The sequence below is a fragment of the Rhipicephalus microplus genome, chromosome X (assembly GCF_043290135.1).
Source record: "Rhipicephalus microplus isolate Deutch F79 chromosome X, USDA_Rmic, whole genome shotgun sequence".
Lineage (NCBI taxonomy): Eukaryota > Metazoa > Arthropoda > Arachnida > Ixodida > Ixodidae > Rhipicephalus > Rhipicephalus microplus.
This window is the reverse complement of record NC_134710.1, coordinates 85724217-85742299: the sequence shown is the minus strand read 5'-3', so window position 1 is coordinate 85742299 and position 18083 is coordinate 85724217. Positions and strand designations below refer to the sequence as shown.

The 18083-nt window shown below is 41.6% G+C and overlaps 1 protein-coding gene across 1 annotated transcript in view; it reads right to left on the bottom strand.

Annotated features, from left to right (window-relative positions):
- Positions 1-2899: 2899 nt before the first annotated feature.
- Positions 2900-18083, bottom strand: part of LOC119176192 (lon protease homolog 2, peroxisomal) — a 65209-nt gene continuing 50025 nt past the window's right edge. Inside the window, exons 15-18 of the mRNA XM_037427359.2 lie at positions 11261-11473; positions 6685-6888; positions 5937-6047; positions 2900-3291 (exon numbers count right to left, since the gene is read on the bottom strand). Coding sequence (XP_037283256.2) covers positions 3178-3291; positions 5937-6047; positions 6685-6888; positions 11261-11473 — 642 coding nt within the window. The 3' untranslated portion in view covers positions 2900-3177. The remainder of the gene's footprint in view (positions 3292-5936; positions 6048-6684; positions 6889-11260; positions 11474-18083) is intronic.

Genomic DNA, 18083 nt, shown 5'->3' with positions numbered 1-18083 from the left:
GTCGGCGCAGTCAGGCTGATATGTTCGTGCATCTGGAATCGCATCAACTACCGAAAAGCAACAGCTACAAATACACAAAAATTTGGTTATAGCCAACATAAATCTTTCTGTGTTAAAAACTGTGGCATTCGAAATACCAAAGCCACAAAGTCTAGGAAGGACACTGTTGACGAGGGAATTAACTTTTATCACCGGGGGTTCTTGAACATGTATGAAATGAGTAGTACAAAAGCATCTTTTTTTTTACATCACACTTCCATCACAATCTGGGAAGGAACCAAACTTGCATTCTCATGCTTAGCACAACACAATGTCATAGCCACTGAATTACTGTGGCACATAGCACTTCTGTGTATCTTCGAATCTGTAGGCATACACAATTATTTGAAAATATATTAAAAATAAAAAGCTGCAGTGACAAGTTCAACAGTCACTTCTATTCATCACTGCTAAGTGGAGGCTTTGCATATACCCATGCTTAAATAGATTCTACAGGGTGAACATTAAGGACTAGGCCCAACAACCAAAACTCAATAAATATTGCAGGTCAGCATGCAATTCAACAGAGCCACAACTGTTATTTCCCCACTAAAACATCTTTTTTTTACAGGCTAGAGCTTAAGTAACGTAATACACAAACATCGCTAGCCCCATCGTTGGCTGCATAAAATGCATGGTAGTGAAAAAAGACACTAAGTAAAATAAAATCTTAGAAGGGGCCTTGCAGCACTTCATAACAGAGCTGTGAAATTCATTGGACATTAAAGAACAGGAAAGAGGGGGGTACACGTAAAGAACACAAATGCTCGATAACAGTGGCCCCTTCCTATTCTTGGTATGCTAACCCATAATATGTTGCTACTAAACCGCACTGAAAACTTTGCATTTCGGTGAAGCTAATTAGGCAATCACTGAAGCAGCAAGCAGATCAACGCACAAGAGCAGTGGTTCGAGACTGCCAAATACAGAAAAATAGCAGCGGTGGCAGTTTCAGTTATTGCCGTTTTGAAAAGTCCATAAGTTCGAATGGTGAAAAGCTTCTGCATCCAAAATTTCAAACATTGTTATTCGTTGGCACTATAATGCATGTGACACTGCTACATGCACAATAGTTCCAATGTTATGTTTGAATAAACTTGCATGCTTAGCATGAGCAAGGTAGAATAAGAGCACCAAATCACACAAAGTTCAGCTTGTTGGTAGGGGTTCACGGTAAAAATAATGTGTGCAGCCATGGACACAAGAAAAAGGAAACCCTTCTCTTCCTGTGTCCATGTCTGCCTGCCTTACTTTCTTTTATGATGAATGGCAAAGCAGAGATGACAGTGCAGTTTTAGGACAACAATCCCCCCCCCCCCCCCCCAAGACGATCAATAATACCTTGGCCTGTGTTCACACAATCATTTTTGAAAGACATATACTTTCTTAGTGCGCAGGGAACATTTCAGAAAGAAGACAGATAGGACAGAGCGCAAGCCACTGTGCGAATTTCGGGTGCACCCCGAAGTTTGATGAATGCCAAGTAATGGCAAGGTATAAGGACAGGAGGGCACGTGAAATATATGAAGCATTTTTGATTCGCAAAGCAGGAACTGAGTGTGTAAGTGCCCCATTCATCAATCTCTTGGAAAATGAATACAAGTATCTTTCAAGTTAAATTTTAATTTCAAGATTCGTATAAGATGGCCTGGTGCATGCACCATTTTCATTTGTTCCTTTTTTCTGTGTATCATCTCCTTGCCCTCTTGACTGTATATATATATTCCCGCCATCTGTACAAAAAAAATGGTTGTAAGAGTGTGCTCTGTCCTATCTGTCTTCTTTCTGAAACGTTCCCTGCACACTAAAAAAGTATATTTCTTTCAAAAATGGATTACCAATCAGCCCGAGTAGCCACTGTTTTGCATACAATCATAAGTTTGTAGCCCAAAGATGAACCAAAGCAAGCCTATTTTATGCAAGGCAGTCACTGAGGCTGCAACTTGCACCATGGAGAAAGGGACATAACTGAGGCAACTCTAAATGGTGACCAGAAGTGCAAAACTGAGTTGCACTTTCTTGATGATGATGATGGTCTTTCATTCATGAAAAGAACAAGCAGAAAGAATGATAGTGGTACTGAGGATGTTGAAGATGTCATTCCATTTGCCAAAATAATGATTTCTTATGATGTATTCGGAAATACACTGTCACTTGGTGTACGGTATTGCACTGTTGGGACGACTCGATTTTGGCAAGGGTGTGAAGAAGCTGCAGCAGAGCAGGGGCAATTTACAGAGTGATATACTAGTATGTTCCCTGTCAAACAGGGGCTAATCACATTTTTCACAGGTGTCTGATACAGGATTGTTTTGTGTTTGGTATTGCTTATTTACAATATTTACGGAAAGTATTACGGGGCCCTTCTGAAAGAAAAACTGAAAGCACAAAATTACAGTTTCGCGCACGAGTCTTGTGCACCAGCAGCTACAAGTTTCACGATGCAGATGTAGCTACAATATCTATGATTTAATAATAAGCATTTTAGCATCTGAGTTTAAAAAGTATACAGACTTATTTCAATATAACAAACACTAATGTAACAAAATACTGAATGTAATGAAGCAAAGCTAAAATGTTTTTTGTTAATATCAGGATGTAATGAACGCCTGCTTTTACAATCATCTCAAATACTGAAGGTGTTTATGTGTTGGATTTCACTTTGTTACAATGAGGTTTGACAGTGCAGCATGAAGCAAACAAGAAAGTTACTGTAATACATTTATCAAAGAACAATGCTATGAGCTTAACAGCCACAAGTCCTGCAGAGAAGCTGCACATGTCAGGGCACATAAGGCCAAACTTGCATGCAGCAATGCAAATCCCACACACTTAAATCCAACATATAATGTGGACTCTCCATCAAAGTTAAAAACAACAAATAAAATCAGCATACCTTAGCTGGGAATAAGCTCTTGGAGTGAACAAGTTGTAGAGGCACAGAAAACAGAGCAACTGCATAGTCAGTGACCAACCTACACATAACATATATATATAAAAAAAACTTGCACCAAGAATATACAATGAGCTAACGGCCAGTTATGTGCCGACATTTTAAGATGGAAAAGATATGGCGGCATAAAAGTTGTGCAGAAATGTCCACCACTGAGTACACTCCCAACAGTTTACTGCAGAGTGCTACAGTTTGCTCAACACATGTTCAACAGAGCTAGGTAGGTCAGGAAAGCCACCTTCAAATGCCTCCTGGAGGACCTCTTCAATGTGAGTCACAAAGCAGAAAGACAGGTCATCCTGCATAGAAGTGGTCAAGAATCTTATTGCACTGCATGGCAATAACCAAACTGAGCAAAAGTAACTACAGTACAAAATTCAGAGCCTGAAATATTGAAAAACAGGCTATGCACATTTGACAGCTACAACAGTATCCATACATCTCGCTTAGAATGACTGATATCCTTCGTTTTTTCTATGCCCTTCTGTGAAAATACATTCCAGTGGTATAAAATTCCAGATAATTGGAAGCAAGATGAATAGTAATCAAGAAGTACTTGTTCCACCCACTCATCTATGTGCTGTAGTATACGTGATTTGCATATTTTTACCTTTTGCCACCAAGCAGTCAAAGCAAAGATTCCATTTTTCCAAATTTTTTTACGAGGAGAACATTCGCTAACTTATGATGAAAAAACCTTCTTGTAACACTAGTAATTGCAATGAAAATGCAAATAGAGCAGGAGTTATAGAATACTGGTCAAAGTTCAAATGAGAGAGTCCTTGTAATGGACATGCTTGTAGCTTAATACCATAAGGATCCAGCAAATATGCTCTTTTTTATACTCCACAGGCTGGCAGTGGTGCCACTGATGAAATAAGAGAGATTATAAATGTTTTCTGAATCGTTGTTCTAAACTGTAGTGATGCTTTATTAACAGCAGTCTCAATGACTACTTGGGAAAAGTGTGTCTTGAAAAAAAAACTGATTCTTCCTTTATTAAGCCTTGAACCATGAAAATGTGCATTTCACAAATAAGTACTTCATCAAAGTTAGTGTATTAAAAAACACTTCAATTGCCATAGTTTAATTTCCAGGAAGCACATTTCCATTTCAGTAGAGTATTGACCTTTATACTTTCATCTCTGAATTTGTCAAAGTTACACATTGAGCCCTCTGTCAAAACAAAATGGTACAGTCATTCCCGGATATATTGAACTCAAAGGAGATTGCAGAATAGTTCAATATATCGATAATTTGAAACACAAAATATGCACATTTAAGGTCAGAATAACAGCATTTCAGGCCTCAGAAATCGTTACAAGCGCTAACATGACAATTCGCTCAAAGTATAATAAATAACAAGCTGTGAACTGCATGTTATTGCACTTTATTTCACATAAAAATAGTCTGTAAACTTGTCTTGCTTCTAGCACGCCTTCAAGTTCCAGTCATCCTCAAGTTCACTGAAGCTTTTATAAATAAGCAAATTCAGGCTTATCGGCCATAGCAGCGTTGATTGACGCAGAACGCTGATGCAAGCTTTGTAGTGCAGCAAAAGGTTGATTGGTGGCGGCAGCATCTTTATAACCGCACGGGTACACTTTTGCGGCAACAGCCATGGCAGCCATGACAGCAGCATCGATGCAGTCAGAAACAGCTACATCGTCATCTGCACCGATGAAGTCGCTCACTGCCCAAGATGATGCTCGGAAATGCTGATAAGTCGCAGAATTCATAGAGGCACCACACGCCACTCTCAGCCATCATGATGCACCCAAAGTTGTCACCTGGCCCACAAGGAAAGCTTACGACGACGCTTTACTTGATGTCGCTCTAAGCGCCAGCCATATTTATTGCTACAAGCGGGTCAACGTTCAGCTCAACTTCCGAATGAAGATTTATCAGTATTAAGCCAAGAAGTACACAAGTTCACAAGGTGCAAAAGACATAACGTGATGGAGAAAGGAATATGCACAACACAGAGTTTCCACCGTCGACATGTTGGCGATATCGATGTCTCTTGTGGCTTTGTAGCTGGCAGCCGCTGCTTTCATCGACTTTGATGCAAAAAGCTATAAAAAGCTTAGCCTTCAAGACATGCGTTTTTAATCCGAGAACACTAAAAAAAACACATCACGAGATTGCACATCTAAGAGGCCATGCTTTTCAGGCTCGCATGTCATTGTGCGCTAACAAGAAAGGGAATGCGAACATTGCAATGAGATTTCCGAGTCACTTTGTATTCTCATTTTGGTGTCCTCAGCAATCCGTCTTTTTGAAAAACACTACGACCACGCATCAAGACCTGCAGATCGTGCATCAAGCATACCGATGCACCCGCAAGCGCCATGCAATGAACCAGATCAGCCCAATAGAATAACGTCCCCTTTTTGTGACCTGCGCGCGAAAGGAGATCTGTACTTGTTAGAAAGCGTCCAAAATTTGATGAATATTTGCTAGGAAAAATGCACTTTCTGGGCCTTGGCACAGCGCGGCGTTCGATATAGCGAATGTTCTGCTGTGTAGGGGTTCAATATACGAGTGCATTGGTCCCATACCTTGGCATGAGAAATTCAAGGGGATTTCTCAACTGTTCGATATAGCCGATAATTCAATATATCTCAGAGTTTGAAGTATCCAGGATTGACTGTATAAGGTGACTGCTGAACTGTGGTGGAAACACATGGTGTTCAACAAAACTGAAGCTGCAAAATGAAAGAAAGACTACCATATCCCAGAATTTTCCAAACAAACATTATTTATCTCAAGGTGTGACTGTGTTTGCCCAAGACCCCAGATATACCTTATTTTAACTGGTTGGCAAATGCCTTCATGCCTTCATCAAAAGCATCTTGCACATGAGTACCAGATATTAGAGCATCATGCGCACATGAAAGTTACGTATGGCTCTAAAGAAAAAAAGAGAAAAGCAAATGCTCACTTTAATAGATGCTGGAACCTCTTGCAAGTCTTTCTTGTTTCTCTTAGGCAATATAACTTTGCGCATGCCAGCACGATGGGCTGCCAGCACCTTGTCTTTAATGCCTCCAACCTAGACGGTCACAAAAGTACAAAGTTAGTCACAGTTTCTGTACATGCAAAGGCTTTCTCAAATTCAACATCAATAGCATGTGCAACACTAGTTTCAGTCAGTTAACATGATAGTAATTTAAACAAAATTCAATTAAAAGCAAAATGGTCTTTTAAAACTTTAAAATGGTCTATTTAAATGCTATGGTTGACTGGGAATTCAGACTCCAGACTACATGGGAGTTTCTGAAGAGTCAGAATAATTGGGAGTCTGTCTGAAGCACTAAATATGCCAAAAAATGAGTAACTTCATTCTGAAAGGGGCAAAATGGACCACAACTTTGGTGCTTACTTTTGCATGACTATAACAAGAGATGCATAGGCATCTTCAAGCAACATCATACCATTGTCATAATGTCAACTGTCACCATTGTGATGACATCATCATCAATGTTGACACATTTAATGAAAAAATATCTTTGAAAAGAACTATCCTAGAATATGTCCCAGGTTCACTATGCACCATTGCACTTGCACACACATACCAATGACCTTGTCAGCCTTTTTAAAATACTGCCACGCTATCGATACAGACACCATCTGTATTCCACATTATTCTTATTAAGTAAAGCAACCCTTTTAAAGATAATAAATCGTACCGGCAGCACCAAGCCTTGCAGAGTGATTTCACCTGTCATGGCTACGTCAGGAAGGACTGTGCGGCCAGTGAAGAGTGACACCAGCACAGTGACTATAGTGATGCCAGCTGAAGGTCCATCTTTGCCAACAGCTCCAGCTGGAAAATGTATGTGCACATCTGTGCCCTCCATCAGGTCAGTGCCCTTTTGCACAGGTATGTGGAACTGCAATCATAGGCAATGTCACCATCAACACCCTATTTGTGTACATTGCAGAATTAATGCTTCCTTGCACGAGCTGATTCTATCTTATGCTTCTGAGCTTCCTGATTTCATAGTACACCCTGATGTCCCACTGCAACTTCTACTCCACCCCTTCCCTTGGCACCCCTTCTGTCCCCTGTTAGTATCTGCTCTACAGATCACCACTTAGTATCTCATCACCACTTAGTATCTCCTCTATTAGTACAACATAGCCTGTCCAGCATTACTTTTCTCTTAATGTATACTATAATAGTGGCTATTTACGTTTCCTCTCTGATCCACACAATGCTGCACGGTGTTATGCTACATAAAATGTTTTTTGAGCAATTGCTTGCTGCACAGTCTTAAATTATTCTTGAAGGGGCCCTGCAACAGCTTTCTAAGCAACCATCAAATGGTTTTATTAAAGCAGATTATTGCCTCACAAATCGACTGCCACAAAAATTTTCAGAAGCCTTCAAATAAAGTGCAGTTACAGGCACATGTCACGTGCTTCAAGCACATTTTCTCCTTTCACATCAGGCAAGTTTGTTAACATGTGTCATGATCTTGAACACTTTCCCTTTTTTTATTCTTCAAATGCAAAGCTTACTTTGAGTCCGATTGCAAGCGAGCACACAGGCATGCCACAGCATATCGCGGTGGCCACAGTAATTATGAATCTCACGATGCTGAATCAGTTAATAACTGTGGACTTTGGGCTTATGATGCGGTCACTTGCATTTATAGCATAATTTTCGAGTAGAAGAGACATCAATTTCCAGTGGATTCTGAGTATTGTAAATTTCAGGCCACGTGCTAAGCTACCTATAATGTTTGGCTCAAATGTTCTAACGAACCTCAACTACCAATCAGCAGCATTTGCTGATCACAAATAAAAAAGTATTGCAGGGCCCCTCTAAGCTTTGTTGTTAACCTCCAAGCTTTAGCTCAACTAGAGCCAGTAGAATGCAATAACTGTGTGCAATAAATGTAGCGATGCTGGTAAGCTGCCAGTCATAATTACATAATGTCTGCCATATGAGCTCAAATCATTCTTATTTCGGAACTTGCCCTCTCATGATCAGGATTTCCTATCAATAATTTGGCACTGTAAACACGGGCAGTGCTAAGCTGACGGTATTTTACGATGCCACCCCACAGGTTAAAAAAGAACTATGAAGCTAAATCCCCAAGAAACCATAGATATCCGCTGGCTGTCCATTATGAATACAAATGTCCGGCCGTATGGATATTCAACATGGATAGCCAATGAACGTACTATGAAAACCCATGTCCCGCGTGGATGTTTTCTGGACGTCCAAACTGAATGTCCACCCGGACACCAAGTTTTGAACGTTGACTGGCTATCCATATAAGAACATGCCAAAGATATGTGCATTTGCTCATCAATTATTATAAAATTAGAATGTAGTGAAAATATATATAGATCTGCAGAACACCGGGTGACAATCTTGTAAAATTTCATGAAAAATGCTACGATAAAATTCATTCAAATTTCGGCACACGCATTTGATCCCGTGATGCCAAATAATTTGGTTCCTGAGGCAAAACAATCTGGTTGATTCAATATGTGTATCGTATGTCATACGAAACAATTTATTTAGTGTAATTATATATTGTCGCATGTGAACGGACAAAAATGCCGATCGAGCGCGGCATAGCAGTCATCACGTTGGCAAGAATTCATGCGCTAGCCTCAACACTTTTCAACAAGCAGTGCACCGCAGTTGCTCAGATTCCTCGAATGTACAAGTCATGCTAGCTGTGCCCCTCTGGATGTGTTGGGAGAAAACGTGCGTCACTGTGCCTATTGTCCTGAAACCTGCTTGACCAGCGGCGCGCACTGAAGGAAGGAGCAAGGGAAAGGAGGGTGTTCGTGTCGCGTCACACAAATGTACGCTGAGCCGGTCTCCAAGAGGGAGACGGCAGATTTTTTTTTCAAGTGCGCTCTGGTGAATATCAATTGCAACACGTGAAATTACAAAGGATGACTTTTTTACAAGAAACATCGAAACACAGCAGAAGCCCACCACTGTTATTGGCAGAGATTACGGCGGCAAGCCGCAGCCACCCCGCTCATTCGCACGGCACAGATAAGGCCACATGTTACACATCTGATCCTTAAGTCTCATATCGGACATTTATCTGTTCTTATTGGGCGTTAACAATTGTCAATCATCTGTATGAGCCCTGCTAATACGTGGCATGTTTCAAGTTCTTCATTTTCTCGATTATTGCTTGCTATTCACCAATTTAAGACGAGCACGAGGTCAATACCTGTGCACCTTCTTTAGAAGCATGTGCTACACCTATTAGTTTTTTTTCCTGTGCTTGTCTGTATGTACATATTACGGTTACTAGAACAAAATTGCCATAAACACACATGAGTTGGGTTTGCTGATAACAGCTTAATTTAATAAACCCCCAAAGAAGCAATTGCTGCCGCCTAAGAAGTCATCGCACTTGAAGGTGGAAGGGCATTGAACACTGAAATCTTGTAAGACTACGTACACACTTTCACAATTGCAGCTGTGGAGTGGGAGTTCTGTGCTTCTTAGCCTTGACATATGTTGATAATAAAGGTTCGATTGATCTTGAAAGTTCGCTTGGACTCTTTTTTTTTTTTTTTTTGAGAATTCATTTGCAGCAGAAAAGCTCCCACAGAAAAAATATGGGCCTCTGAGTAGGCTGTGTGGGTACGTCGTTCACATAAAACGTTTTTCTTGAATATGCACTGTTATGTTTTGCCGCTCATAAGTTGATCGTGCGGATGGGACAGCACCAGAAGCTACGTTATTTAAAGCTTCTTTCTCGGATCTCTCTCGGCAAGGTCGCAAACTGCTTCCTTTGAGCATGGGACGACAGCGCGGGAAGCTACGTTATACAAAGCTTCTTTCTCTGCTCTCTCTCGGTATGCCCGTGTGACTGTACACCACTTATCCTCTGGAATGCAAACTACGTCCATCTCCTCCGCTGTCGGGGGCAAACATACAATGTGAAACGAACCTGCTCTGCCAACCGGCTTGGAATGTTTGTGGTTTAGAGACAAGTCACCGCTGCCGGGGTCAAACGCACAATGGGATTAAGCGACCCCGTCCTGCCTCCGCTGCCGGGCGCGAGCTCAGTGGGAGTAGGCGACACGCTCTGCCCTGGCGATCGGCTCGAAGTCGCAGCGATGCACGACCCGAGCACAAGGAAAGCGGAGAAAGTCAAAGGCCGCTTGCTACCTGCGGGGCAATAACGTTCCGCGCGCGATCATTCAATTTCCGGCTTTGGAGGTTCGTCTCGGCTCGCTGTGTGTGAGAAAGGGCATGAATGTACCAGGTCTACAATACCGATATCTCCCGAGCGAGAGAATTCCTGAGCGCGTGGGAGGTGGAGAGAGAGAGACATGATGGGAAAGAGTACCAAAACGCCTGTTTAAACTGTAGAAGCGCTGCTGTCGAGAATAAGGTCAGCCCAGTAGGGAGTGACTTAATCTGAGTGGAAACAGATTGGATGAAAGAATGTTGAGGCGGACCAGCAGTGGCCACCTCCCCCTTTTCTTTGTTACCCAAGATACTTAAGACTGAATGGAATCCGTTTCTCTTCAGTCGAGGCTGCAATCACTTAACTGATAGATCAGTACGACTCCGTACGATGCAACTTTTGTCTGGGCCGTAACCACTTGGTGGTCGAACAGTGAGACTAAGTACGTTGTATGTAGTAACAGTGTTCTAGGCTCTAACTTAAGAAAAGTTAAGTAGAAGAGTAAGACGCTGTTGATGTCTGTGTTATCATGAGTGTGCTTCGGCAAGATGTACATATGACTGTAAATATTACGCTGTAATATACCTTCAAGTTTTCATTACCTCCAACCTGCCTCCTGCTTCATCGACGCCGATCATCTCCTTGACGGGACTTCAATCCATATCAAGGAGATCAACGAACGAGAAGGAAAACTTAACTTGCACTAGCTATATAGACACCAACACATATATAAATGTCCAGCAGTATAGATATCTAACAGGGATAGCCTATGAACGTACTGTGAAAATCCATGTCCCGTGTGGCGGTTTTCTATATATATATATTCTAAAGGGCCTGTCAATGTACATGTTGGTTGTCCTAAAGGGATCTTGAGCGAACATACAAATTTGCTACTTTTGTACATCTGTACATTCATGGACATTTGATGGATGTTTGGAATATCCAAAATTTATGTCCCAACGTATGCCGATAGAATATCCGTAATTACTTGGGTCTATAGTTCAAAATCCCAGAAAGGGCTGAAGCTGTATGCCGAGCAGCCAGACAAAAACCCTATTATCCAAGCAGAAAGTGCACACACCTTGTCAGCATGAATGCGTAGCCAGTTAAGGGCCAGTTTTGCAGATTCCTTCATGACATCTCCTAGTTGACCAGTAAGCACTAGCTGCCCATCACCTTCCATGCGTGATGCCTCCACAAACATAATCTCCCCCCCAGCTACAGTCCAGGCCAGGCCAACTGCCACACCTGGCTGCAGAAGCCGTGCATCCATCTCTTGGTCATACTGTGGTGGCTGCAAGAAAAGCACCATTGCACCAGCTATAGCTATACCACTTGATGTAATGCTCTCACACATAATGCAAGCAACAAAGTCACACCAACACACAATAACCAGAAATGCCAGCTGAGACCTCATATGTTTTGTGTTTTTCCTCATGCTCCTGTATAGTTAATGCCATAATAAAAATGTACTAATGACACACCAATACGCTCACATAAGTATAATACATTGGCTGGCTCCCCAAAAAAGTAGACATGAAAGGGGAGAACAGACTGCAACACAAATAACACATTCTAAAAGTCCTCTTAAATCAGCAGTGTATTAACTAATAATTAGCTTCAGTTCCAAAAAACTGTTACCAAGTAACTGCATCTCAAGAGTATACAAATACAGTAACCATAAAACCCTTTCTTCTTAAACTAGACATCAAAACAGAGACAGAGAGAACATCCCTGGTCGTATCAGGCACCAAAATTTCATAAATATGTACACTTTGTTAGGTGAATAAAATTAACAGCAATTTGTAAGCAGTAACCTGAAGCAGCTTTTTGTATGTTCTTTGTTCTTCCAGGTTAAGCAATTATGAACTTTTATATGTGTTTTCCTCCTTAAGCCACACTGTCAACATTAGATGTGAGAGTTATATCAATAATGTCAACTTTTCTAGGTTGTGATACTCCAAATTTTCCATGGATCTTTTATCCACTTCTTCTAAAAGAAAGAGCTCAAAATATCACCGACCAGAGACACATTAATACACTCCCATGCAATGCAACAGTAATAATTTAACAAGCTCGATACAAAACGTAGATATTCTTGCCTTTAGTTCACTACTCTGCACAGCATTGATTGATATGTGGGGTTTAACGCCCCATAACCACCATATGATTACGAGAGACGCCGTAGTGGAGGGCTCCAGAAATTTTGACCAACTGGGGTTCTTTAACGTGCACCCAAATCTGAGCACACGGGCCCACAACAATTCCGCCTCCATCGGGAATGCAGCCGCCGCAGCCGAGATTCGATCCCGCGACCTGCGGGTCCGCAGCCTAGTATCTTAGCCACTAGACCCCCGCGGCAGGGGGCTCTGCACAGCATGTCATACTCGAGCAGGTTCCCGAACATGTAGTGCACACCAGTGACTCGTAAAGGAAAATCGCATGCTCACACATACATGGTACGGCAGAGCAATTACGCATGCAGGCAGCACACACCTGAGTAGTACTGTTTTAGCACTCTCTCAAGCTCCCATTACTGCGGTGAAAAACACTACCTCCCTATTTAGTTGGCTTCTGCATGCTCATCACGCTGCCCTACCATGCTCATGAATAAGTAAATCTTTTCCATCACGAGTCACAAGAGTGCGTTGCACAATTGAGAACCAGCCATGACTTAATGCACAGTACTGAGCAACGTGCTAAACATATGATGTTTATTTTCTACTGAGCTCATTAAGAGCACTGTGGTCACTGTATGTGGGCATATAGACAAGTAGCATATTTAATTAAAACCTAAAACTGAGCTAGTTAATAAGTGTTTATTTTGTAGATTGTACAGAGCTCACACAAATGTGAACCAAAAAAGAAAGGTGCAAGACAACTGCTGTATATTTATAATAAACCTCCCTTGAAACACTATGTGTCAAGTGAAAGATGATTGCTCAACAGGACTAGGCATTGGAAGTCAACCACTGTAATGAATTACTAGTATTTTGGCTGTAATCTGTAATAACACAGTAGCAAAAATAATTACAAGCAATAATAGAGACTAATACTTACAAAGCACCACATCAGCCTCCGGATATTTCTTTAAAACTCATTCTTCCTTTCGCTACACAGATTAGCAACTCCCAACAAGTTAGCTCTAGGCCTTCTCTGACTTAAATTCACCTCCTTTGACCTTCTCTGATTCGCAAGTGCAGCTGTGTCCTGTGAAACTATGGTGAAAAAACTTGCATTTCAGACATGAACCTTTTAAATTGCGATTGTGAATGAATGTAGTTGTGAAGGTTTGATTGCTAGAAACATTGCATAGAAGTTATAAAAGGTTAAAATAGCAAAAACTAGTCCAACCGAACACACTTCTGGGATTGCATAGAAGGTTGCACATTTACAATGAGAAAAGTTGATGTGGATATAAGGGTACTACTACTAGGCTCAGAGGCTCTGGAACCGGGGGGGGGGGGGGGGGGGCAGTGGGGGCCATCGCCCTCACAGGTTAGAAACCAGGAGGGCATGCCCCCCCCACTAACAGCTGCTACGACCCCCTCCTGCTCCCTTTCTCGTCTTAGGAAAAACAGATATGTATGAACACCCCTTAAAGTTTCTAGTAAACACAGTCCTGCAGTGATACCTTCCTCCTTAGTTTTCATTTTGCTTCACATCTTCCTCATTCGCTTTTATTTTGCTTCTTCCGAAGAGCGCGGCGGTAATAGCGGAAGCCGGTGTAGTTTAAAACCGGTGATTTTGACGTCGGTTTATACAAGCGAGCTTCAAGCTATTCTGCGTCGCATTTCCTTTTACGTGCGTTTTGCCTCACTGGCACCGTCCCACCTGCACGCTCTCTGAGTGCATGCCACATGGGCAGACTTAGTTGCTCTACAAGACCCTGTTCTTATTGTCCGGTGTGGCTCTCCTAACAGCCCGTCGCCTCTTCTTTTGTCCGTGCAAAGTAAATTGCTAATAATAAAAAAATTAAGATGAACGACATGTGTACATAAACAGTATCTACTGCGGCTACTAGGCTCATTATCGCATTCTCAGCACGTCGCCTCTGCTTTTGTCCATGCAAAGTAAATTGCTAATAATAAAAAAATCAAGATGGATGACATGTGTACATAAACAGTATCTACTGCGGCTACTAGGCTCATTATCGTATTCTCGGCGGCTGACCGCCTGTGGTGTTCAAGGAAGAATAGGCGGCGAGTGCCACCGAGTTGGTGGCTTTGAAACCCAACCTGGACTTCGGGTCTTCGGGCACCGGAAACTGGGGCGATGGGGTGGCCAGAGGGTTTTCTGCACAGCGTTCGAAACACTGCGCGTTTCGTCTGAGCCCTGGAATTCTTTGTGGCTCATAATTCATCCGTCATCGGACAGCTTTCCCGTTGCCTTCTACGAATTCTGAGCTTATGCATATTCGGTTGCTCTACTTTGTGGGAGAGAGGGTTTTCTACTGATGTGTGCAGCGAGGGCGGTTGTTGGGCTGACACACGCTAACTGACAAGAACGAATGTCTCGTGGACAGTTACAATTGTTTAGGTACCATGGAATGGAGAAGTCAGGATCCATGAAAAGCGGCCATGGAACTAAGATGCGAAGAGGAAGGGGAGACCAACGAATTCGCTGGTAAGGGAGCGCTGGTTTGGCTGCGTGAAAGGGATACCTTAAGGAAGTCCACTTGCTAGGAGCCCCGAGAAATGAGGGAATAAGATCATTAGGTGCCTGGAGCAAAATTTTGCAGTGGATTAGCTCGGCTATACCAGGATATATGTAGCATTAGCTAAGAGGCTTTCGCTAAGCTTCACCGTACAGTCAGTCCATCGGCAAGCCTTGACGTCATTGACGGCGTCTTGTTGTCGCTGTTGCTGAGATAATCGGGCACAGTGATCAGCCTCCTGGTGATGCCACTTTGCTAGACATCATTCCCTTTGCTTCTGCATCTCTGCAGCACTTTTAGCCTTTTGTCGTTCATTGGATGTTAGCCCCTCTCGTTACTACGAATGAGTCACTGGCTCAATTTTAGTCAGAAAAAATACCTTAGTATGTTAAATTGTCAGTAGCATCATTGATGCAACATGCATATGTACTTGTACATTTTGCATGTAGTCGTGCGTTGAGCTTCAAATGTTTCTGTGCCATTTATATCTACTCGTATTTTGTTTATATGTTATGTAGTGTGAGTTGCAATGTATAATGAGCCAAGGTGATGTTACTCTTTTTTGTGTCTATTGCTGATTGGTTAATATGATGAGTATTCATAGAATCTGTACATATTGACCCCTTACTATGGTCTCAGTAGAGACTGGCAGTATTGTGAATAAATAAATAAAATATATTAATATCAAAATATTCTGTCATACTGAAACCTTCATTTATTTGCAAAAATTGCACTGATATTTGTCAGTGGACATTTGAAAAGATTGATGTGGGTGCGCGTGACAAGTTCCATTTCTTTTTTATGCGCTTTTTAAGGAGTAAACGTGCATCAAGAGAACTCAAGGTTCCTTAAAAAATCGCACATGATTACTAAATTCTGGCCTTTTCGAAATCTGAATGAGGCGACAGCATGCTGTCTTATGAATATCGCCCGATTTTCTTGGAGTTGTAGTACCTATATTAACCCACAGCCACAACCCGCAGATTTTTCAAACCATGGCTGCCACTTAGCTCAACACAATAAATCAACACACACACACGCACGTACACACCCGCCCACCCACATCCACACCCACATACACACACACACACACACACACATGCTCATGCTCACATTTATATATCTATATTGTGAGTATTATTTATGCATCCCATCTCCTCATTTGTACATACTCATCATCACCACTCCACTTTGGGTTGTGGGACACATACTCGAGACAATAAAGAAGAGTCATGAGGGTCCTGGATACAAACAGAGTTGCAGAGTTCCCCAAGGAGCAGTCCTATCACCTTTTCTATTTAATATATACTAATGAGTTCTATACTGACCTGTCAGGATATCTATGCCCATGTATATGCTGATGATATAGCCTTCTTTTCTACTGACAATGATACTTATGCTCTACAGCAAAAATTACAAATATACTTGAACATGCTAGAAAAATGGCTGCAGTCAATTTGAATGGCTTTGAATGTAAATAAGAGCGCTCTCTTGGCGTTTCCTATAGCCGGTTCCATTTCAATCTCCATTGCATATAATCAGGAACCAATTTCGCAAGTAGACTCCTTCAAATATTTGGGTGTGTTGTACAATGAAAAACTGAACTGCAGTACACATATAGAATACATTGCGGCTAAGGCTCAATGGGCTTTAGGCTTACTGCAAAGAATGAGTAATCGCAAATTTGGCACAGGTAGAAACACTATGTTCATGTTATACAAAATGTATATGCGCCCAATATTAGAATTTGGATGTGTCTTGTTTTCAAGAGGACCTGCACACAAAACAAAGCCGTTGGTTCTCTTGGAGCGAAAAGCTCTGCGCTTGTGTCTGGGGCTCCCTAGGTTTGCAGAAATTAATGTTATTTATCGGGAAGAGCATCTGCCTATATTGCTCTGTCGATTCCGCTTGTTAACAATACAGACATTTCTAAAGCTTTATAGCTTACCAGTGAGAAGAGATGATATGTTTTCATCAGTGACCCAGATTCATTCTTTCTCGCTCATTGGCCTCATTTTCATACACCGCAGATAATTTATGTACAAAAAAAACTGACAAGTATAAATGTTAACATTAGCGAGGTAATTGCATCTGATAACTCAAACGAGATTCTTAGTATATATTATGAGATCCTTTCCTCCACAATCTAAATTTCAATCCCGCAAATTCTTAAAGAACAGGTTAGCGGATTTCCTGCAGCATACACAGACACATAACATAATAGCTACAGATGCTTCCATCAATGAGGAAAGGGCAGGCATAGGAATAGTCTCCCAATCACTTGGCTGGTCATTTGCCGTGAGGCTACCCGATTTCACTGCGGTTTTTGAAGCGAAGCTCATGACAGTCATCATGACACTGCAAAAACTTCCGATGAATGAGAACAGGGCAGTAGTAACTACTGATTCGCTCTCAGTATGCAGAGCTCTTAGAACTTCTCATACCTCTCGTGCCATCTTGATGTTACGATCTTTAGTCTCGTCTCAGCTGAAGTACCTGAAATTAGTATGGGTCTCAGGTCACTGTGGGTTAACATTAAATGAAACGTACGACACCTTAGCCCGTTCATCGCTAGATCTCCCTATAGTTCAGGTTATCCAAGTGGTAGAATACTTCACCACAATCAGGTTTAGAAGATTAGCTATTCACACAGATAGGATGAAAGCAATAACTACATGGACGGAATATAATCACCTAAAGTATCCATTAAAATCGCAGTGGAGCCATTCTCGACAATCAGAAGTGACGATCACCAGATTTCGATGTCGTGTCCCCCCACTGAACTTTTACTGGTACAGGGATAGTCTGACGACATCACCCTTCTGCCAATTCTGCGGAGAACTGGAAAATATTGCTCATTACTTTTTGTCATGTTCAAGATACTTTTGCATTAGAACTCAACTTCTAATTACTCCTTTTGCAAAAATAGGCTTGACCTTATCGGAGGAAAATGTTTTAAGCTTCGGTGCTTCTGGCTTGGGATACTGCCACAGGGATGCCTTTGATGCCCTGTGTAACTTCATTATCTACTCAACCAGTACCATTTTAATCTGGTATTTAAAATAAATCGTCATTTCATTAAGTTAAAACCTAAGTTTTCAAAATTGTTCCCATCAGGTGATTACGGCAGTCTAGAATACAAGCTCAAAAGCATATTACTTCTAGTTAAATTGAATATTTTACATATTAGTATTGTCATTTCATTTCTTTATTTTTGGTTTTTAATTTCATAGCTTACCTAAAATAA